The sequence below is a fragment of the Anolis sagrei genome, chromosome 1, assembly GCF_037176765.1.
Source record: "Anolis sagrei isolate rAnoSag1 chromosome 1, rAnoSag1.mat, whole genome shotgun sequence".
Lineage (NCBI taxonomy): Eukaryota > Metazoa > Chordata > Lepidosauria > Squamata > Dactyloidae > Anolis > Anolis sagrei.
The window spans coordinates 233194814-233215621 of NC_090021.1; the positions used below are offsets into that span (position 1 = coordinate 233194814).

The 20808-nt window shown below is 41.8% G+C and overlaps 1 protein-coding gene across 2 annotated transcripts in view; it reads right to left on the bottom strand.

The window, feature by feature from the left end:
• Nucleotides 1-20808, bottom strand: part of KDM2A (lysine demethylase 2A) — a 53781-nt gene that overhangs the window by 12600 nt on the left and 20373 nt on the right. For both annotated transcript variants that reach the window (XM_060772131.2, XM_067461438.1), the window contains exons 9-13: nucleotides 20176-20269; nucleotides 17020-17173; nucleotides 16484-16599; nucleotides 14382-14508; nucleotides 12891-13282 (exon numbers count right to left, since the gene is read on the bottom strand). In XM_060772131.2, coding sequence (XP_060628114.2) covers nucleotides 12891-13282; nucleotides 14382-14508; nucleotides 16484-16599; nucleotides 17020-17173; nucleotides 20176-20269 — 883 coding nt within the window. The remainder of the gene's footprint in view (nucleotides 1-12890; nucleotides 13283-14381; nucleotides 14509-16483; nucleotides 16600-17019; nucleotides 17174-20175; nucleotides 20270-20808) is intronic.

Here is a 20808-nt window from a genome sequence, read left to right on the forward strand (position 1 = left end):
ATTTTAGTAATCTATACAACTCTGTAACATAGATCACATTTTGTGTTTCCACATTATTAATGAGGGATTGAGATACAGCAGCTTGCCTAGTGCAATCCATGGAATCAGGCCAGAAATTGCCTCCTATGTCGACTGAAAAACACTATGCCAGCTTCAATTTTTGAAAGGATGAAACAGAAGCAGATAATGTGGCTCCTCCTTCCAGATCAAGGTTGTTCTTTCTCTTTTGTGCTGCAGCAGTATCTTCCATCCAACTCATATAACAATTCCACCTCTGATGCATTAGTGCAGAACTACAGTGATCAGAACTACATAGATCAGTCTAATCTAGAAGCTATATTGTCATTGCTGTCTGCCTTGAACAACAGGCAGCAATGACAATCTTTCCAACATGCTGTTTCGGTACATCTCTCTCCCACATAAACCCACCTAACCTTTAAATTGTCAGCCCATGCCTAAGAGTTAGCACCAAGTTGATGCAATTTCAGGTAACCTAGCTTGTTCTGGTGCTTCTGCTGTCCGGCCTGACCACCCACCCACCTAGGACTGCCGTTGCTGATGTGCTTTATTTACTTGAGGTTACTATGGTTACATTGCTGGCATCGCCTTGTGAAGGGAGTGCAGTGTTTCTTGCTGCCAAGAGGGAAAGAACACCGCATGGGCTGGACTTGCTCTCCCTGGCATTCACCATAGCAAGGTGATTCATATTCCCATATGAAGTCTGTACTGTGAGACTGCCTTCCAGCAGGCGAAACTGATTTAAGCCACAAAGGAGGATCTTATGGTTCACAACAAAAACTTAAATTTGATTTCCAACTTCCCAAAAATCTCTGAGAATGCTGAGATGCCCTTGCATGACAAAATATCTACTTCTCTTAAAAAAAAAGAAAAGAAATGTCAAATAGTTTATTTGGTTCTCTACTCACATATAAGGTGTCAATTAAGAGCAAGTCATTGAAAATACAATGGCCAGAACTTTCTAGAAACAAGAGCTGGTGGAACAGTTTATCTTCATTCTGTGGAATGTAGCTCATGGCATTTTGCTTTAGCCTTAATCCGAGATTCTACCATACAATCCAACAAGATGTAATTCATAAAACCCAAAGGGGGGGGGGCAATGATGGGGGATTTTAATACTGTAGTCTGCCCCTCCCTGCACTAGCGTCTTATACCCCGTGAAACATTTATTTATTCATTTAGGGCTTTTATATCCCATCCTTTCTCAACCTCCGCAGAGGGACTCAGGACAGCTAACAAAGTGGCACCCCATGGTGCCCACATCAAAACATAAATATACAATTAACAGTAATGTAATAATAACAATATAAAACACTATAAAACTGTATAAACAATATAAAAACAATATAAAAACAGACAACTAATAGTCAGTAGTCACCGATTTAAATCATTATCCAAGGGCAGTCCATCAGTTCTAAATCAGTCAACACGTCAGTAGGTCAGCCTATTCTCCAAAGGCCTGATCCCACAGCCAGTCTACTGCTCACCCTTCCTAGAGACAAAATATTACACCTCTCCCCCACCCCTTAAAGAAAGTGGTACACCCAACAGGAATTCATAAAAACCCAAGAAACTATTCCTCTTTTCAGTGAGACTAAATAGGTATGATGAACTTAAAAAGGGGAAAAAACCTGGAAGATGGGGCTGCATTAGCAATAAAGACAAGGAATCCAGCTCAAGTAAGCCTAACAGTGGGACAGTCACCCACTGAATATTTACGTAAGATCTCAGTGTGGTATGCGCTTAGCACCATTATACCTCTTCCTCAGAAAAGTTACCTCTGCCTGAGTATTATACCCAGGTCCATCTTTTACTTGCCCTCGATGGTGGGGGATTAGTTGATAATGCTGTTTCCTTTGTGAAGGGTAAAAAACGACTGATCCCACTATTTCTTATCTGAATAGCAATAATATATGGGACTAATTACATTTCCAAAGCCTGGCCTCAGAAGTCACATTTTAGCATTTGGTTTGTTATTTTACACACAACAGCAACTGAGGCTACATCTACACTTAATGCAATCTGACACCACTTCAACTTCCATGGCCCATTACCATGGAAACCTGGGAGTTGTAGTTTGGTGAGGCACCAGCACTCTTTATGGCAGAGAAGGCAAAAGACCTTGTAAAACTACAAACCTCGGGATTCTATAGTATTGATCCATAAGAGTTAAAGTGATGTCAAACTGCCTTACTTCTATTGTGCAGATGCAATCCCATTTCACTGTTCTAAAGACTGAGTGTAAACTTTAAGTATGTTTCATTACATTAAAACTCATGCATTTAATGCCCCTTAAATCATTTTAAAGAAAAAGCCCAATGATGTGCTCCATAAACAGTTATTTGTGTTGTTGAAGGCTTTCATGACTGGAATCACTGGGTTGCTGTGAGTTTTCTGGGCTGTATGGCCATGTCCCAGAAGCATTCTCTCCTGATGTTTCACCCACATCTGTGGCAGGCATCCTCAGAGGTTGTGAGGTCTGTTGGAAAACAGCCAAGTGTGAATGCTGCAATTGGTCATCTTGATTAGCACTGAATAGACTTGCAGTTTCAAGGCTTGGCTGCTTCTTGCCTAGGGGAGTCCTTTGTTGGGAGGCAATTCGCTGGACCAGATTATTTGTCTGGAATTCCCCTGTTTTTGAGTGTTGTTCTTTCTTTACTGTCCTGATTTTAGAGGGTTTTTTAAAAAAATACTGGTAGTCAGATTTTGTCTTTCTCCCACCCTGATGAACCAACCTGGACACTGCATATTATTTGAGAACCAAGAAATGCTGGACCATTTTTAACAACCACTATGTCAGACTATACAGAGAAGCCACTGAAATCCACAAGCATGTGAACAATTTCAACAGAAAGGAAGAAACCATGAAAATGAACAAAACGTGGCTACCAGTATTAAAAAACCCCTCTAAAATCAGAACAAATAAAGAGCAACGCTCAAAAACAACAAACAAACATGGGAATTCCAGACAGGAAACAATCAGGGCCAGCTAACACCTCCAAACAAAGGATCCCCCCAGGCAGTAACCAGCCAGGCTTTGAAGCTGCAAGGCCATTAAATACAAATCAAGGTGGCCAACTGCAACATTCACACTTGCCTCAAGCAGGCAAGAGTTCTTTCTCCGAACCCGGACATTCCAGAGAGATATAAACCTCACTTGACTAGCTTCCAACAGACCTCACAACCTCTGAGGATGCCTGCCATAGATGTGGGCGAAAGGTCTGGAGAAAATGCTTCTGGATCATGGCCATACAGCCCGGAAAACTCAACAGGGGAGGGGAGGGGGAAGTGGCTGCTTTGCAGAGCCCAGCAATATGTGCAAAACCCCACCCTCTTCCTTCCAGCGTCACTGACTTCAGAGGAAAGACTGGCCTCTGAGGGCATGAAGGCACATGCTTTGTGGGGGAACACTCTCTCGACCAGCCAATTGGGGCTCTTTTGGGGAAGCTGCAAACTCTGGAGGGTGGAGACACCCAACTCCACCAATTCCGGAATGTAGAGCCCCTACACTGGGGTGCAACATCCCCAAATATCCCAAATGCACAAGCTAACTTGGGGTTTTCTTCTGATACAATCACACTGTCCTGGAATAATACATGAGTTGTAGTTTGTTGAGGCACCAGCACTCTTTGGCAGAGAAGGCGAAAGACCTTGTAAGACTGCAACTCCCATCATTCCGTAACACCGAGTCACGGCAAAGTTGTGCCAAACTGCATTAACTCTACACTACAGAGGAAAGAAAAAAAATGGAAAGGGCGGGGGGGGGGGGGTAGAGAGAAGTTTGCACTCCTCTCGTTACAAGGAACTCCTCTGATTCGAGCCTCCTTCAAACAAACTGCGGGTAAACCCCGCAGGAAAGTCCCACGAAGGTCACCATCCTTCGGGAGGAAAAGCGCCCCCCAAGCTGCCCATGTGCCTGACCTTGCCTGCTTCTTCCTTCCTTCTTTCCACCGGGAGGAGTTACGGCAGGAAGTTTCCCTTTGTTTTGCAGACGGCCGAGTGAGCACTCCGGCGAGGGACTTCCACGCAACGATCTTCCTCGGAAAAGGCACCGGTGGCTTTGCAACTCGCCTGCCTGCCTGCCTTTCCTAGCCCTTCAGCGGAAGCCCGCAAACAATGCTGCTGCGTCACCCACATGCAGCTCCCAGCAATGCTTTGCAACGGAAGAGAAAGGCAGGCCGAGGAAGCGAGGAAGGGAGCAGGCAAAGCCGTTCTGCTGCAGAGTTGGGAAGGGGCGGGGCCACGCCGGTGGCTGGCGGCTGATTGGTCAGAAGCGGAGGGCCTCCCCCCGCCCTCGCCGCCACTACTGCAATTGGAGACTGAAGTGGGAGAACAAGCCTTGAACTCACTCACTCACTCACTCACTCTCTGAGTGGGCTGCAGCCAGGCCTCCCCTCGCCCACTCCCCAGCCTTGCCCGCCTCTCTCTCTCTCTGTCTTTCCCTTGCTTGGTAATGCTGCTCTCTGAACAGCCACAGGGGCATTTCTAACTCTGCAAAGGTCACATGTTACTGGTTTCTACTCTCTTAGAAAATGAAAGAATGAAAAATACACACTACCAAAACAATTATAACTCCTATATAATCCGAATATAATAATAATTATTATTATTTATACCCCGCCACCATCTCCCCAATGGGGACTCGGAGCGGCTTACATGGGGCCGAGCCCGGACAACATATTACAACAAGATAAAACCTGAGCACAAACAATAAACAACATCATCAAAATTACATAAAAGGGAAAAATATATATAAACACAGTCATAAAGTAACACATCACATGATTACATTCACTGATTTATTAAATTTACAGGATCTTTGAGAGCTGGAAGAGACCCCTAAAGGCCATCCAATCCAACCCCATTCTGCAACACAGGAACACACAACCAAAGCACCTCCAATAGGTGGCCATCCAGGCTCTGCTTAAAAATCTCCAGAGCTTTTGTTTGTGTGTGTATGTGTATCAGGAGCAACTTGAGAAACCACAAGTCGCTTCTGGTATGAGAGAATTGGCCATCTGCAAGGATGTTGCCCAGGGGACACCCGGATGTATGAGTTTTACCATCCTTGTGGTTTCTCTCATGCCCCCGCATGGAGAGCTGGAGTTGACAGATGGGAGCTCAACCTGCTCTCCCTGGATTCGGACCGCTGACTTATCCGTCAGCAGTTCTGCTGGCAAAAGGGTTTAACCCAGTAGTTCTCAACCTGTGGGTCCCCAGATGATTTGGCCTTCAACTCCCCAAAATCATAACAGTTGGTAAACTGGCTGGGATTTCTGGGAGTTGTAGGCCAAACCACCTGGGGACCCACAGGTTGAGAACCACTGGTTTAACCCATTGCGCCATCTGGGGCTCCATCTCCAGATCTCAAAAACCATCCACCAAAATGTAAGGCAGCATATTCCACTACTGAATAGTTCTAAAGTCATGTAGTTCTAACACAGTGGTTCTCAACCTGTAAGTCCCCAGGTATTTTGGCCTACAACTTCCAGAAATCCCAGCCAGTTTAGCAGCTGTTAGGATTTCTGGGTGATCTCAATTCGAGTGCAAGGAAAGCCTTTCAACATCACAGTGATCCAAATATACGCCCCAACCACAGCTGCTGAAGAAGCAGAAGTAGATCAGTTCTATGAGGATCTGCAGGACCTACTGGATAATACACCAAAAAGAGACATTATTTTCATTACAGGAGACTGGAATGCCAAGGTGGGAAGTCAAATGACAACTGGGATCACAGGCAAGCATGGTCTGGGAGAACAAAATGAAGCGGGACGCAGGCTGATAGAATTCTGCCAGGAAAACTCGCTGTGTATAACGAATACTCTCTTCCAACAACCTAAAAGACGGCTTTATACATGGACCTCACCAGATGGTCAACACCGAAATCAGATTGACTACATCCTTTGCAGCCAAAGGTGGCGGACATCCATCCAGTTGGTGAAAACAAGACCTGGGGCTGACTGTAGCTCAGATCACGAACTTCTTATTGCCCAATTTAGAATAAAACTAAAGAGATCAGGGAAAATACACAGACCAGTTAGATATGATCTCACTAACATTCCTAGCGAATATACAGTGGAAGTGAAGAACAGATTTGAAGGACTAGATTTAGTAAACAGAGTCCCAGAAGAACTATGGACAGAAGTCCGCGACATTGTTCAGGAGGCGGCAACAAAGTACGTTCCAAAGAAAAAGAAAACGAAGAAGGCAAAATGGTTGTCTGCTGAGACACTGGAAGTAGCCCAAGAAAGGAGGAAAGCAAAAGGAAACAGTGAAAAGGGGAGATATGCCCAGTTAAATGCGCAATTCCAGAGGTTAGCCAGAAGAGATAAGGAACTATTTTTAAATAAGCAATGCATGGAAGTGGAAGAAGACAACAGAATAGGAAGGACAAGAGACCTCTTCCAGAAAATTAGAAACATTGGAGGTAAATTTCAGGCAAAAATTGGTATGATAAGAAACAAAGATGGCAGGGACCTAACAGAAGCTGAAGAGATCAAGAGAAGGTGGCGAGACTATACAGAAGATCTGTATAGGAAGGATAACAATATCGAGGATAGCTTTGACGGTGTGGTGAATGAATTAGAACCAGACATCCTGAGGAGTGAGGTTGAATGGGCCTTAAGAAGCATTGCTAACAACAAGGCAGCAGGAGATGATGGGATCCCAGCTGAACTGTTTAAAATCTTAAAAGATGATGCTGTCAAGGTGATGCATGCCATTTGCCAGCAAATATGGAAAACACAAGAATGGCCATCAGACTGGAAAAAATCAACTTATATCCCCATACCAAAAAAGGGAAATGCAAAAGACTGCTCAAACTTCCGTACAGTGGCCCTTATTTCTCATGCCAGTAAGGTAATGCTCAAGATCCTGCAAGGAAGACTCCAGGAATACATGGAGCGAGAGTTGCCAGATGTTCAAGCTGGGTTTAGAAAAGGCAGAGGAACCAGAGACCAGATTGCCAATATCCGCTGGATAATGGAGAAAGGCAGGGAGTTTCAGAAAAACATCTACTTCTGCTTCATTGACTATTCTAAAGCCTTTGACTGTGTGGATCATAATAAATTGTGGCAAGTTCTTGGTGGGATGGGCATACCAAGCCACCTTGTCTCTCTCCTGAGGAATCTGTACAAGGACCAAGTAGCAACAGTCAGAACTGACCACGGAACAACAGACTGGTTCAAGATTGGGAAAGGCGTACGGCAAGGCTGCATACTCTCACCCAACCTTTTTAACTTGTATGCAGAACACATCATGCGATGTGCGGGGCTGGATGAATGCAAAGCTGGGGTGAAAATTGCTGGAAGAAACATTAACAACCTCAGATATGCAGATGACACCACTCTGATGGCCGAAAGCGAGGAGGAGCTGAGGAGCCTTCTAATCAAGGTGAAAGAAGAAAGCGCAAAAGCCGGGTTGCAGCTAAACGTCAAAAAAACCAAGATTATGGCAACAAGAATGATTGACAACTGGAAAATAGAGGGAGAAACCATGGAGGCCGTGACAGACTTTGTATTTCTAGGTGCAAAGATTACTGCAGATGCAGACTGTAGCCAGGAAATCAGAAGACGCTTACTTCTTGGGAGGAGAGCAATGTCCAGTCTCGATAAAATAGTGAAGAGTAGAGACATCAGACTTGCAACAAAGATCCGCCTAGTCAAAGCCATGGTATTCCCTGTAGTCACCTACGGATGTGAGAGCTGGACCTTAGGGAAGGCTGAGCGAAGGAAGATCGATGCTTTTGAGCTGTGGTGTTGGAGGAAAGTGCTGAGAGTGCCTTGGACTGCGAGAAGATCCAACCAGTCCATCCTCCAGGAAATAAAGCCCGACTGCTCACTGGAGGGAAAGATACTAGAGATAAAGCTGAAGTACTTTGGCCACATCATGAGGAGACAGGAAAGCCTAGAGAAGACAATTATGCTGGGGAAAGTGGAAGGCAAAAGGAAGAGGGGCCGACCAAGGGCAAGATGGATGGATGGCATCCTTGAAGTGACTGGACTGACCTTGAGGGAGCTGGGGGTGGTAACGACCAACAGGGAGCTCTGGCGTAGGCTGGTCCATGAGGTCACGAAGAGTCGGAGACGACTGAACGAATGAACAACAACAAGGATTTCTGGGAGTCGAAGGCCAAAACACCTGAGGACACACAGGTTGAGAACCACTGTTCCAACACAACCTACAAACTTTCTACAGACCCATTAAGACAATGCAACAAATTCTACTTTCAGAAAAGGACAACAAGGATCCTCTCACCTCTGCAGGTGTCTACTGTATACCATGCAGTTGTGTACAAGTCTACCAAACACAGCAATGTCCAAACACGAATCAAGGAATATGAAAGGCAATGCAGAATATTCAACCAGAGAAGTCAGCCATAGCAGAGCACCTGATGACCAACCTGGTCACAGCCAGGCCCATAGCCAGGATTTTGATTGGGGGGGGGGGGGGGAGGAGATCTACCCTAGCAAACCTTTTGTATCATTATCCTAATACCCCCATGTATATGGGATATATTGAGCACGGTGATCAGATCTCAGATCATGATATGAATAAACATAACAGTTTAAATAATGTACCAGTAAGGCCTTCTCGCAGACCACCCTGAGAATTTGGGGGGGGGGGGGGGAGAGGAGTGAATCCTGGTCACAGCATATTATTTGAGAACACAAAGGCCTGGACCACTCTTAACAATTACCATGTCAGACTACACAGAGAAGCCAGTGAAATCCACAAGCATGTGGACAATTTCAACAGAATAAGAAACCATGAAAATGAACAAAACCTGGCCACCAGTACTAAAGAACTCTAAAATTTTTAGTTTGCTTTCAACAATAATTGTAACAGTAAATAAAAAAAACAACACCCAAACAACAAGGGAATTCCAGATAGAAAATAATCAACCAGGCCTGGCTAAAACCTCCCAACAATGGATTTTCCCCAGGCCAGGCTTTGAAGCTGCAAGGCCATGCAATGCTAATCAAGGTGGCCAATTGCAACATTCACAGTTGCCTCAAGCAGACAAGAGCTCTATCTCCCACTCTGGACATTCTACAAATATAATCCACACTCGTCTAGTTTCCAACAAACCCCATAACCTCTGAGGATGCCTGCCATGTGGGTGAAAAAATGTGAGATAAAGCTTCTGGGACATGGCCATACAGCTCGGAAAACTCACAACTACCCAGTTAGGAAGTTCTTCCTAATGTTTAGGTTAAATTACAGTACATGAAAAAACAAAATTAAGCCAGGGAGGAAGAGTTTCTTTTCACCCACAGAAGCAACTTCCTGCTCCTGTGCTGTTTTCCAAGGGAAGTGCCTCTGTTGTCTGAGCTTTCCAATTTCCCACACAGGCCGAGGGGCCACACAACTTGACTGGGAAGTTCGGAAAGGTTTGCACAGCTTGGTCAATGCTACACACAAGAGGTGGGTAGGGGAAGTATTCATTTTAAGTTGATCCGACTTTTCTGTGGAGCTGCAAAGCATGTAGAGCACACCTTGCTTGTTTTTTGCCTGTTGATCTAGAGGTCTATCTACACTGTAGAATTAATGCAGCCTGACACCGTTTTAACTACAATGGTTCAATGGTATAGGATCATGGCAGTTGTTGTTTTACAAGGCATATAGCCTTCTCTGACAAACAATGCTGACTAGTTACACAGGTAACTAGCTTGCACTAGTTAAGATCGATCAGTCTGACTCAACCAGAATGGTCAACTTTTAACTCATAGCAATGGCTTCTACCAGGAGTCTTTCCTAGACCGATCACATTCCCTAGCGTACTTCTATCCAAATACTAACCAGGCCTCATCTGGGTTGGTTTCCAAAATCAGACAAGATTGGGTGATACTGCAGCATAACACTGCTATCAAATACATGTGAAATGTACATTTGAAGAGTCCCCTGCTATCTCAAAATTGTAATTTAGACATACAGTTTTGTTTAATAATTACTAAATGCCACACAGCTAGGCAAATCAACATTTTCAGAACAGCAGAATCCAGCGAAACTGTTTTATTAAGCACCCAGGAGAAGCAGATGTTATACCAGCTAAGCAGGTATTACCAGATGCTATACCACATGACTGACTAGCTGAGAACTACCTTTGCTTACACATTAGAAGTCTGAAGTAAGGAAAAGTAGCTAATCAAGCATCATGCCTATGCATCTATAACCCTTCTAAAATAAACAGTGCAAAAAAGTGCTCTAGGTCATGAGGTCTCTGGGTCAAAATCTATTACTTCACAAGCTCCATCAGTAGCACAGCAGGTAGAGGATAGATAATAAGGGTGGGGAAGCTGCAGACTGTGGAACACGTGAGCCCTCTTCTGGGTTTAAAAAAGGTTTTTGGGCCCATGGAAGCATCTGCATTCTGTGGTCAAAATCAATCCAAGTTAGTCAACTGATGTGGTAGCAGATATCCCACATCAAAACAAAGAAAATTAACTGATAAAAAAATCCAAATGTACCCCCAATAGGGGAGAGCCAGCTGCATGCAGATTAAGAAGAGAAAATGAACCACTGCACTTATTCACCCAGACTACACATAATACGAAGGAAAAATACCGTATATTCCGGCATATAAGACGACTGGGCGTATAAGATGACCCCCAACTTTTCCATTTAAAATATAGAGTTTGGGATACATTCGCTATATAAGACTATCCCTCTTCCAACGCACACCAAATAAAAATTTAAAAAGCATCAGATTTGATTTCAATATGGTAATTTTCCTATTACTGTACCTCCTTCTCCGCCTTTCAAATCTCGCACCTGCACACCTGCACCACTTCACTGCAGTCTTCAGGAGCGAGATCTGAGAGACAGAGGAGGAGGTACAGTAAAAGGATACAAGGGTGGGCCAGACAGGTAAAAGAGGTGTGTTTGTCTGGGCCCAGAGCCACTCTATCTCTTTTTTCCATACCCTGGGTGCCCCGGAAGCCTGCAGCTTGCTCCACCCTTCACTTATACCTTCCCAGTGAGGCACCCCTTCACCTCACCATCGGGACCACATTAAGTCCACGAATTGTGATGAATGGATTTTCTTCTACCGTACTTGTACAGCGTTGCCCTTAATGCTTTAATACAGTCGTTGCATACAGCAGGGACACGGAAATTGGCATTTTTGAGCTTCCCCATCATATGCGGCAACCACAGATTCTCCAATCCGATTGGAAGTTTCAGCACCCGCTCTATAAGACGACTCTAGTGTATAAGACTGCTCCCGTGTATAAGACGACTCCCACATATAAGACGACGGAGACTTTTGAGAGGATTTTCTTGGGTTAAAAAGTAGTCTTATACACCAGAATATACGGTAAATATTTTCAGATGCCTTGTAATATCATTTCTCATTCATTTAGTCCTAGGAGTTAGTTTACACATCACCTTTCCTTCTTAAGTGATACATAAAAAGCTAATTTATAAATCATGTTCACATACATATAAGTTTAGTATTTTACTGAACTGAAAATATGCTGGCAAAATCAGGTTCTAGCTGTAGGGATCAATAAATGACAATGCTTGCATGTATTGATATTTGGGAGTTACATATGCAAGTATAATAGTATAAAGACCTCTAACTTATACAGGCTACGGGTAAATGAAATAAATGCAAACAGTAGTTTTCTGCTCCAAGTTTTGTATGGGTATCCTACACAATTCTAATGAGTGCATGGGAAATCAGAAAAGCAGATGTTTTATAGTCACATTTCAATGTTCGTTCTCAATAACATTCTGTGACCAAAATAGCTGAGATGGTTAGAAATCAAACAGTTTGACCTCCTCTTAACCACACATTTATATCACGACAGTTCAATCACTACATTTTTCAATGGAAACCTTGGCAAAGCTTACATTTTTCAGCAGGGAGAGGCAGGTAAGAAATAAGATTCTTACTATTATATTATTATTATTCAGCAGACAGGAGAGATGACACAACAGGTTGTACCAACAAAACAGGACCTAAACTAATAGCACCCTTTTCTGTTATCTAAAAGATACAGGCTGTTTTGTAGTTCAAACATCTATCTTGGTTCAAATAACAGAAGAGCATTCAATACAAAATTTCAAGTTTTTTTCAAACTTATTTGGAGTGAGCAATCCTATCTTTCCCAAATGAAACTGCACATGACAAAGAAGGATAAACTGGCTATAGGAAGCAGCAAATAGCAAGATGTAAGGAAAAATAAGACACACAGCTTCCTTCTGTTTTCCTAATATCAATCAATGATTACTGATCAATTACATTAATTACTACTATCTCATCTGTCAGGGTCACTGGAGCATCCTCTGGTGACTTTTCCACCCTGTAGGCTGTGTAAGACTCTAATTGATGATATAAATAATAGTAAAGGCCTTACTGAGGGGAATCCGCTTCCAATAAATATTCCCAAAACCAGTTTAAATCCATTTCCAAAATATTCAAGGGCACGCAGGCTGGAGTAAGGTGAGCAAGGAGTAGAGGGCGTAACTGCAGTGCTGTGTGGACACTATTTCTTAAGGATAAAAGTTGGCTGACTCTTTTTCACATCATGGGGAATCAAATGAAAGACAACCCTGCAAACCTTGGTACAGGATGTGGGGAACCATCACGTTATTAAGTTCACAATTACTATGCATCTATTATGGAGGTGGCAGAGCCTAACATGTCCAGAGACAGAGGATAAACAGCTTCAGGAAAACTGTTAAAGATTTTATAAAACAGTCAATTGAACTCTAGTGAGAAACAGCCACAACACTGCATCACAGCCTTTGAGCTTTCAAACAGCTGAAACACACCCACGTTACATGTATGCAGGCTGAATACTGCCTTGGTTAATGCTGAAGAAGTTGCATAACAGAAAAACAAAACAAATGAATTTGCATCATACCTTAACATCTGCAATAAGCGCATCCTCATCCTCTATGCCTGTGGGCACACATTTCTTGTGCAGAGGCAAAGATTCCAGTTTATCCACAAGACAGCGTAGACCCTCAAGCTCAAACTGTGTCAGATGCACCTTCTTGCCCTTTTGAGGGCCATGAGAGTCCCAAGCTTGGCCGTTGTGAGAACCACGGCTGGAGTCAGACTCCATGGAGAGAGTCCTCTTGAGACAGGGCAAACTCCGACAGCCTTTATTTACTTCTTCATAGTCTAGATTAGCACCATTGGCGACAGGGCTGGTGAGGACTGATCGTCTGGTGACTGGGCGGCGTAGCTCCTTCCCTTCTGTTCCATCATCTTCATCCATATTTCCTGACTCTGAGCTACACAACTCCATATCTGTATTAAAAGACCAGAACAATGATATCGAGCTAAATATTTCTGATAGCTTTATATACTGTATTTGATTCCGCTTTACAGAAACCCTTCCAAAGCAGCTGACCGTAAAAAAATGCCTACTATCAAGCTTCCAGGATTAATAATAACTTTATAATAACTTTATTTTTATACCCCGCCACTCCCAAAGAAACTCAGTGCAGCTTATATGTGGGGATAAGCCCAGAACAAACAACAGAGTTTACCAGCTAAAAACACAGTTAAAAATATAATAACATATCATAATCTTATTAGACAATTAAAAACAGCAGGGTATTAAAAGACAGAACTCAAAATGGAATGTGGAGTAAAAAGAAAGGAGAGGTCCAGCAACATTTCTTAGTCAAGAATAAGGTGGTGAACTATAAAGCAAGACATTAAAATGCAGTCTGAGCCAAGGTGATCATGCTTTGCAAGTGCTGGCTCTTATTGCACTGGCCAAAAGATGCAATTGAGGCAACCTTTCCCCTTGCTTTTACATTCCCAAGGTGGAAAGCAGTTGCATCAGACTGTTCTTTCTGGCAGGAAAGGAGGAGTAAGTTTCCTGCATCTTCTCCTTCATTGGCTGATGAATGGACCAGACTCTTGCTATTATTAATGGGAAGCTGGGAATACAGGATCCCTATGGCTCCAAGTTTCATGGCTGATGACAAATGTGAGTGTGTTTTTCTTCTGTTCTCAGCCTCTGGGCAAACACTCATTAGTTAGATGAAATTAAGGTGGTTCAGCATTTATATTGTTCACTTAGCAGCCTGACCCCAGAGACAGCCGTGTACCTGCTCACATGCGCACACACAGATAGCAAAAGAGTGAGCATGCATATATATTAGCCACTACGTTCTACTGTGCTTCTCAGCCATGCTATCTATATTTTCAAATCACCCAGCTGGGGTATAGAGCAACCTCTTCAAAAATATTAAAATACATCTCAAAGCAGAGGCCTAAACATGAGGAGAGCATTAAAGAGAATTAAAGCTTTTGCTTAATTTACAACACATTCAGTGGGACTGGGAGAGATTTAGGATTTCAAAGTTAGAAGTTAGAACTAAATAGCAAATCTTACCCATGTTCAGGGATTCCTTCTGAAAGTCTTTGGTCAGGTGGGAACGGCCTGTGATGCAGTAGACATAGCGTTCCAATACATACCAGCACATTTCATAATAAAAAGGATAGCGAAATTTATTGGGGACCTGTCAATGGGCAAAGAGGACTAAGTTAAGGTGATATTAACTCACATCACCCCATTCCTTTGTTAAGAACCTACTTATGGGAAAATAGACTGGAAATACACACAAAGATGTTGCGTGGAAGTTTAGTAAGTGAATATTAAGTTTCCAACATTTGGAATTAATTTAAATGTGTATATAAACCGAGCCTCACATTGAGAGAGTTAGCATAGCTTTTCCAGATTGTCTCATCTCATCAACCTTTTAGAATTCCCAGTTTGTTAAATAGAAGTCAAATAGTAGTAACAGACATTACCACTTGAATCTAAACATTCTTTCACAGAACTTTAAATCCAGCGAGTGGCTCGGCCAAAGCAGCTGAAGGAGAGGGAGCAAAATTTTCATGAAATGCCCCTTTGAACGCAAAAGAGTTTACTAAGTTATCTGAACACATTTGCAGAGAATAAAGCGGGGGAACTGACAAAGCCTTCCCTACTATTTCTGCCAGCAGAACTATCTTGAAAGAAAAACTTCATACTGAAAACATTGCCACTAATGGAAAAAATGTATCTTTTGAAATAAATAAATAAATAAATAAATAAATATTGTGTATGTGAGAATACTGGACCAGGTTTAGCCATAACTCAAATATGCGAAATTCTGGAAGGACCAGGGGCCATTTTTGCTCTTTTCTCCACCTCTATTTTCTTCATACTGAACTGGGAAAAAATGTCTATAGAAACTGCATTTGAAAGAGAACTGCACTTTCAGAGACTTCTGTGCATTAGAGGGTTTTTTTGGACTCATTTTTTTTTCAGGGAGCAGGAGTTCAGTTCACCCCTGGTATAATTAGACAACCAGGGACTCTAAATCAACAACAAGGACTAGGTACTGTTGAATAACATCACCTCATGTTTTCTCTTGCTTTTGAGACTTCTAGGCTATCTGAATGATGGAAACTGACTATAGTCAGCTCCTGGGTAACCTAACAAGATAGGTTATGCATTTGTATATAAGTTGGAAGAGGTACATTTTAAGTGTAACTCTGGCAATGTTTTTAGTTTTAGTTTTGGGTAACACGGAGAAGGATCAACATCCTTGAAACATTAATTTTGCTGTCTGTGCCCCAGATCGAAGATTACACTTCACTTTCTGTCTTGGACTTTGATTTTGAAAAAATTAGGTGGTGGTAGAAACAAAAATTGGTGATAAAGCTTCTAGTGGAGACATCTTTTTCTTCATGATAACTCTTATAAGAGTGAATCTCCCTTCCTCTTACTTCCTACTGTCTCATCCCTGTCTGTAACTAGAGTCAGATGTTTGTAACTTGGAGACTGTCTGTACTGGATTATACTGGACTCTTGATTGAATTTAGAAAGATAAATTTGTATAATCTCTTATCTTTATGACATGATGGAATACTGCTAGAGGTTGCATAACCTCTTAGTATTCAGTGAACTTTAAATTTAGCTGCTGAAAAACACGGGTATTTTCGTAAAGAGATGGAGATTAATGTGATTGTCAATATGGACATTCTGGTTATCCATGATAGAACCTGAAATATGAGGGCTTTCTTTAGTGCAATTGTTACTGAGTGCTCTAGTTTAATACTGATTTGAACAAGGGTGATCATGATACTGTATCAATTGTTGCACAAAATACCACCTAGTGTCAATGCACGCACCTACCTTCTAAGACAGTGGTTCTCAACCTGTGGGTCCCCAGGTGTTTTGGCCTACCACTCCCAGAAGTCCCAGCCAGTTTACCAGCCTTTAGGATTTCCGAGAGTTGAAGGCCATAACATCTGGGGACCCACAGATTGAGAACCACAGTTCTAAGAGAAATAGAGCATATCCCAACACCATTCAAAACTTGAATTACATTCACTAAGCAATAAAGATGAACAGAAATTCTATGGGAAGTTTTAATTCTGTGTGAATACTACTCTTAAAACGCATAAGATGCTCAGGTTTGAAAAGCCCTTTTAAATTATTCTTACCCTTGTACGATCTTCAATACTGTAAATCTGCAGCTGCATGGGGATGTTGAAGCTGTGCAGAAAGTTACCCCCAAAAACAAGGGTGTCCATAGGAGTGTACACAGCATGAATCCAACCTGAGGGGAAAGCCTTTGGATTAGATATTCTGGTATTCCAGAGGTGGGAGTTTTATACCACTGTTGCAGTTTCTGTGTTTTTCAACCTCAACTGCAATACTTTCAGAATTCAAAGTTGTCTATAAAGGTGGAAAAGGAGGGCTGCTTTCAGTCCCAGCTATTGGTATTGGTTTCATTTGCCCTTGTTTAAGTATACTTATGTAAAGTATATATTTTATTTATAAAGGAGTAATGCTTCCACTTGAAACAGAGAGTATTTCCTTAGCTTGAATGCGCTTCATTCATCCCAATCCTGCTTTCCTAAACCTTTCCACATGCAGACAACATGATGGAAACAACTGTTCAGACTACAAGGTTAACAGAGGAGCCACAAGATGTAATTGTTTTCACAAGAGAAACTTGAATTCTGTTTGTATCTACCTGAGGGTATGACAAAGGTATAACCTTGCTTGAGTTCAATACGCTGGCAGTTTGCCACCCTGTCACCAAGAAAGATGTCTCCTTGCTTTCCTGAAAGCAACCAGTTTTCATACAATTCCAGGTTCTGGGGAGTAGGTGGAATTAGCCAGAAGACCTGCAAGTAGGAACAACAAATTAAAGAGGCCACCACATTGTAATACCAGAGATCCATCTCATACTCCTTCCTCTCGTCTTCTTGTATGCTGTTGAATGCACCCTCTTCCCAAGAAGTGAAATCTCTAAATGAACACTAAGTTATCAACTCTTTTCTGAAGCATTCTGTTAGTACCTTTATCCCTACTTAACTACTCCTTAATCTCTAACACTATCCATCTTATGTACATAGTGGACCATCTTTCCTCAAACTTGTGCCATCAAAATGTTTTCCATCAGCCTCAGACAGCATGAAAAATTGTTATGCTAGCAAGGGCTGATCAGAGCAGTAGTTCAACTCACCTGCAAAGCTGTATAACCATCCACAACTGAGTATAGGAACACAGCCTGTATGTTCTCCATGTATATTAATGTAAATGTCAATGCTTGGCAAAATTATTTACTGTAAAAAGTGACCTCAGTGGTTTGTATTATGTGGCTATTGGTCTTTGTATTATATATAGGAAGCTTGTTTTGAGTGGACAGTATTAATACATGATCCATATGATCTAAAATTACAAAGAGCACAGAGCCAACACTGCTCTGGAAAAATGAGAGTCACTGCAGCAATAAAATATGCCAAGAAAGGGAAGAGCAAAAGACTAGAAAAAACCCAAGCCATCATTATGAAGACAGTGAGTGGGTGAAATCTTTATGGCCTACATTTGTAGCAATGATCAGACTATGAAAAATGATTATTTTCAATATTAAGGGAAACAATAGATTCAGATCCTATTTATAAATCTTCAGAAAATACTGATTTTAGTGTTTAAGAGTTCTGTCACGTTACTTGTTTTTCACACTTAATTCAACCTTTATATTGTTGGAATGATTTATTACAGGTTTAATAAAAACGAAACTTTTGGTAGAGGCATTGAGTGCCCACAGTAACTAAATTAGTATGGATGCAAATTACATTTAAGAATCACAGTGACAACAAAATTAAGGCAATAGTAATAGTTCAAAAAGACAAGTATCAAGAAGATAAGGATCTCAATATTGTATTGGCTATAATTACTAGGGCTGTGCATGATGCCATTTTTCAAAATGGGATCTGGGAAATCAGAATGTTTCAGAAACTGAATCCCCAGAAACGGAACAGGCAGAGGGCCTTGGTTTGACTCAGATTAAACAGACCATGTGGCAGCTGATAACGGTGGCTTATGGAAGTACCGTGGCAGCAGCAGCTGCACACATGGGGATTTCCCCCCTTAGCTTTGCCTGAGCCAATCAGAGCAAGAAAACAGATCACACCTCTTTTTGCCAATCTGGTCTCTATATACCAGTTAGGAATTTTTATGTGCATAAACACTAATAACACAAAATATGGCATACATATTAAGAGTAAACGAAATTTAACAGTCTTTGCTGCAGACCTCCTGCTATTGCTAAGTTTGAGCCCAAGCACTGAAACTCAATTAAGTATAATTTCTTGTGCCACATTTCTAATTTGAAAATAGGAATACTTCTATTGCCCTAATCTTGTGAACCACATATCCTAAGAGAAGTTTTTAAAAATGTACTTTTAGTACAAGAAAGACTGTAAGAGTTAAGCCAACATGGACTATGCACAACTGCATGTTCAAATGCACCCAGAGATTGTACACAAGTGGCATAACGCCTAATACTTAATTATGGATGATGTATGGGCACAAACATTGGCTTAAATGAGCACAGCAGGTTAGATGAAAGGACTATAAGCATTTGCGATACAGCAATATAACAGAAAGAGTACCTAACTGGATATACTGAAGGTTTACACCAGAATGCTATGTAACACTTGAGCACAAAACCTAAAGGCTTTAGAGCATATTCAGTAGACATGTTTAACTTCTCAGTATTATGTCAAAAATATTTTACCGAATGATCCATTAAGAGATTTATTTAAAATATGTGTAACTTGCGTATGCAAAGTAAGAACTTCAAAGCAACCAGTTTAGACATTAGAACTAAGTATAAACTAGTTTTTAATCATATTTTTATTTGTTCATATGTTGTACTAATTAAAAAATTATGTGCAATAACATAATGAGCACAGATTTTGCACTTGAAAGTCCAAATATCGCCTGATAAGCTACATGTAATACCCAAATAATTGAAAAAGTGATTAACAGGAACCCTTCAAGTCCACAACAAAATCATACTTTAGTCACCTATATAATCTCTGTTCTTTACTTTTTTTTAGTGAAAGTCAAGATAGTGCTGAAGAAAGCTAAACTGAACCCACAACTGACAGGCCTTATGTTTGAGATCTCTTGGTGGGCAATAATGTTATGTATAAACTTGTGTATAAGTCAACCTCAAGGGAGGTTTTGGGGCCAAAATGATAGATTTTGATATAACCTATGGATAAGCTGAGGGTCATTCTATGGAACTGTGAAAATGCCAGCACTACCTCAGAGGTCTAACTGCCTTTGGCTCTAGTCACTGCCACCGTTTTCCCACCTAGACATTTAAAAAGACATTTCACTCCTTTTTTCTAATAAGTGCTAAAGAATCAGTCCCCCTTTTTCAGAAAAGTGCCAACTGTCAAGTGCTTAGTTTATCCTGGGAGAAGTCAAAAGAAGCACCAATCCCCTCTATCTTTCCATGGCACCACTATTTCAAGACCTTTTTGAATGTCTTGGCAGGAAATGTCAGTGGCAGCTCTTTGGCAGTTCCATCAAATGAGAATGGAGAGAATAGAGAGGGTTGGTACTTCTTTTAGATTTCCCTAGGTTGGACTATGCTCTTGCCTTTCCCCACTCTACTCCGAGGAGGAGATGGTTCCTTTTTTGATAAGGGTTAAGGTGCAGTACTTACACTGGCCCACAGATAAGCTGACTTCTAGGGCTCATAGATAAGTTGACTCAAGTGTTTTGTGTTGATTTCTAAAGCTATACATGAGCCCTATTTTTGCTATTCAACTAACAATATTTTAACCCCTCCCCCAAATAGAACAGCTTGCTGGAACTGGCACAATACCTTCCCTCCTCTGTGGATATGATACCATACAGAAGTTCCACCGAAGTCTACATGGAAGTCGGTATAGCAGCCTTTGACACTCATCAGACAGTACCTGAAAGAAAATGCAACTCAAGCTCAAACAAATAACCATGAATAATAATAATAATAATAATACACTTTATTTATATTCCACTTTATCTCCCTGGAGGGACTCAGAGCGGATCACAGTTTTATATATATAAGACAAACATTCAATGCCTTTTTACACAGTAAACAATGGCATACAATACACAGACAGAGGTTAAGGCCTTCCCCTTCCATTTCCGGTGCCTGGAGGTGATGCTCAACTCTGACCATGGGGAGGTGCTCTTGTTCCATTTTCCATGCTGAGGAGCCTGTTGTCCATAGACTTCTCTGATTGTGTTGCTAGCATGTCTGCATGGGGTGCCCTTTTTGCTCCCCGCCGAGGTGGCACCTATTGATCTACTCGCATTAGATGCTTTTGAATTGCTAGGTAGGCAGAAGCTAGGGCTGATAGCTGGGAGCTCACCCCAACTTGTGGCTTCGAATAGCTAACCCTCCGATCAGCAGATTTTCTGCAGCTAGGAAATACCGATTCCTACAACAATCATTGTTGAATTAAAATGGCCC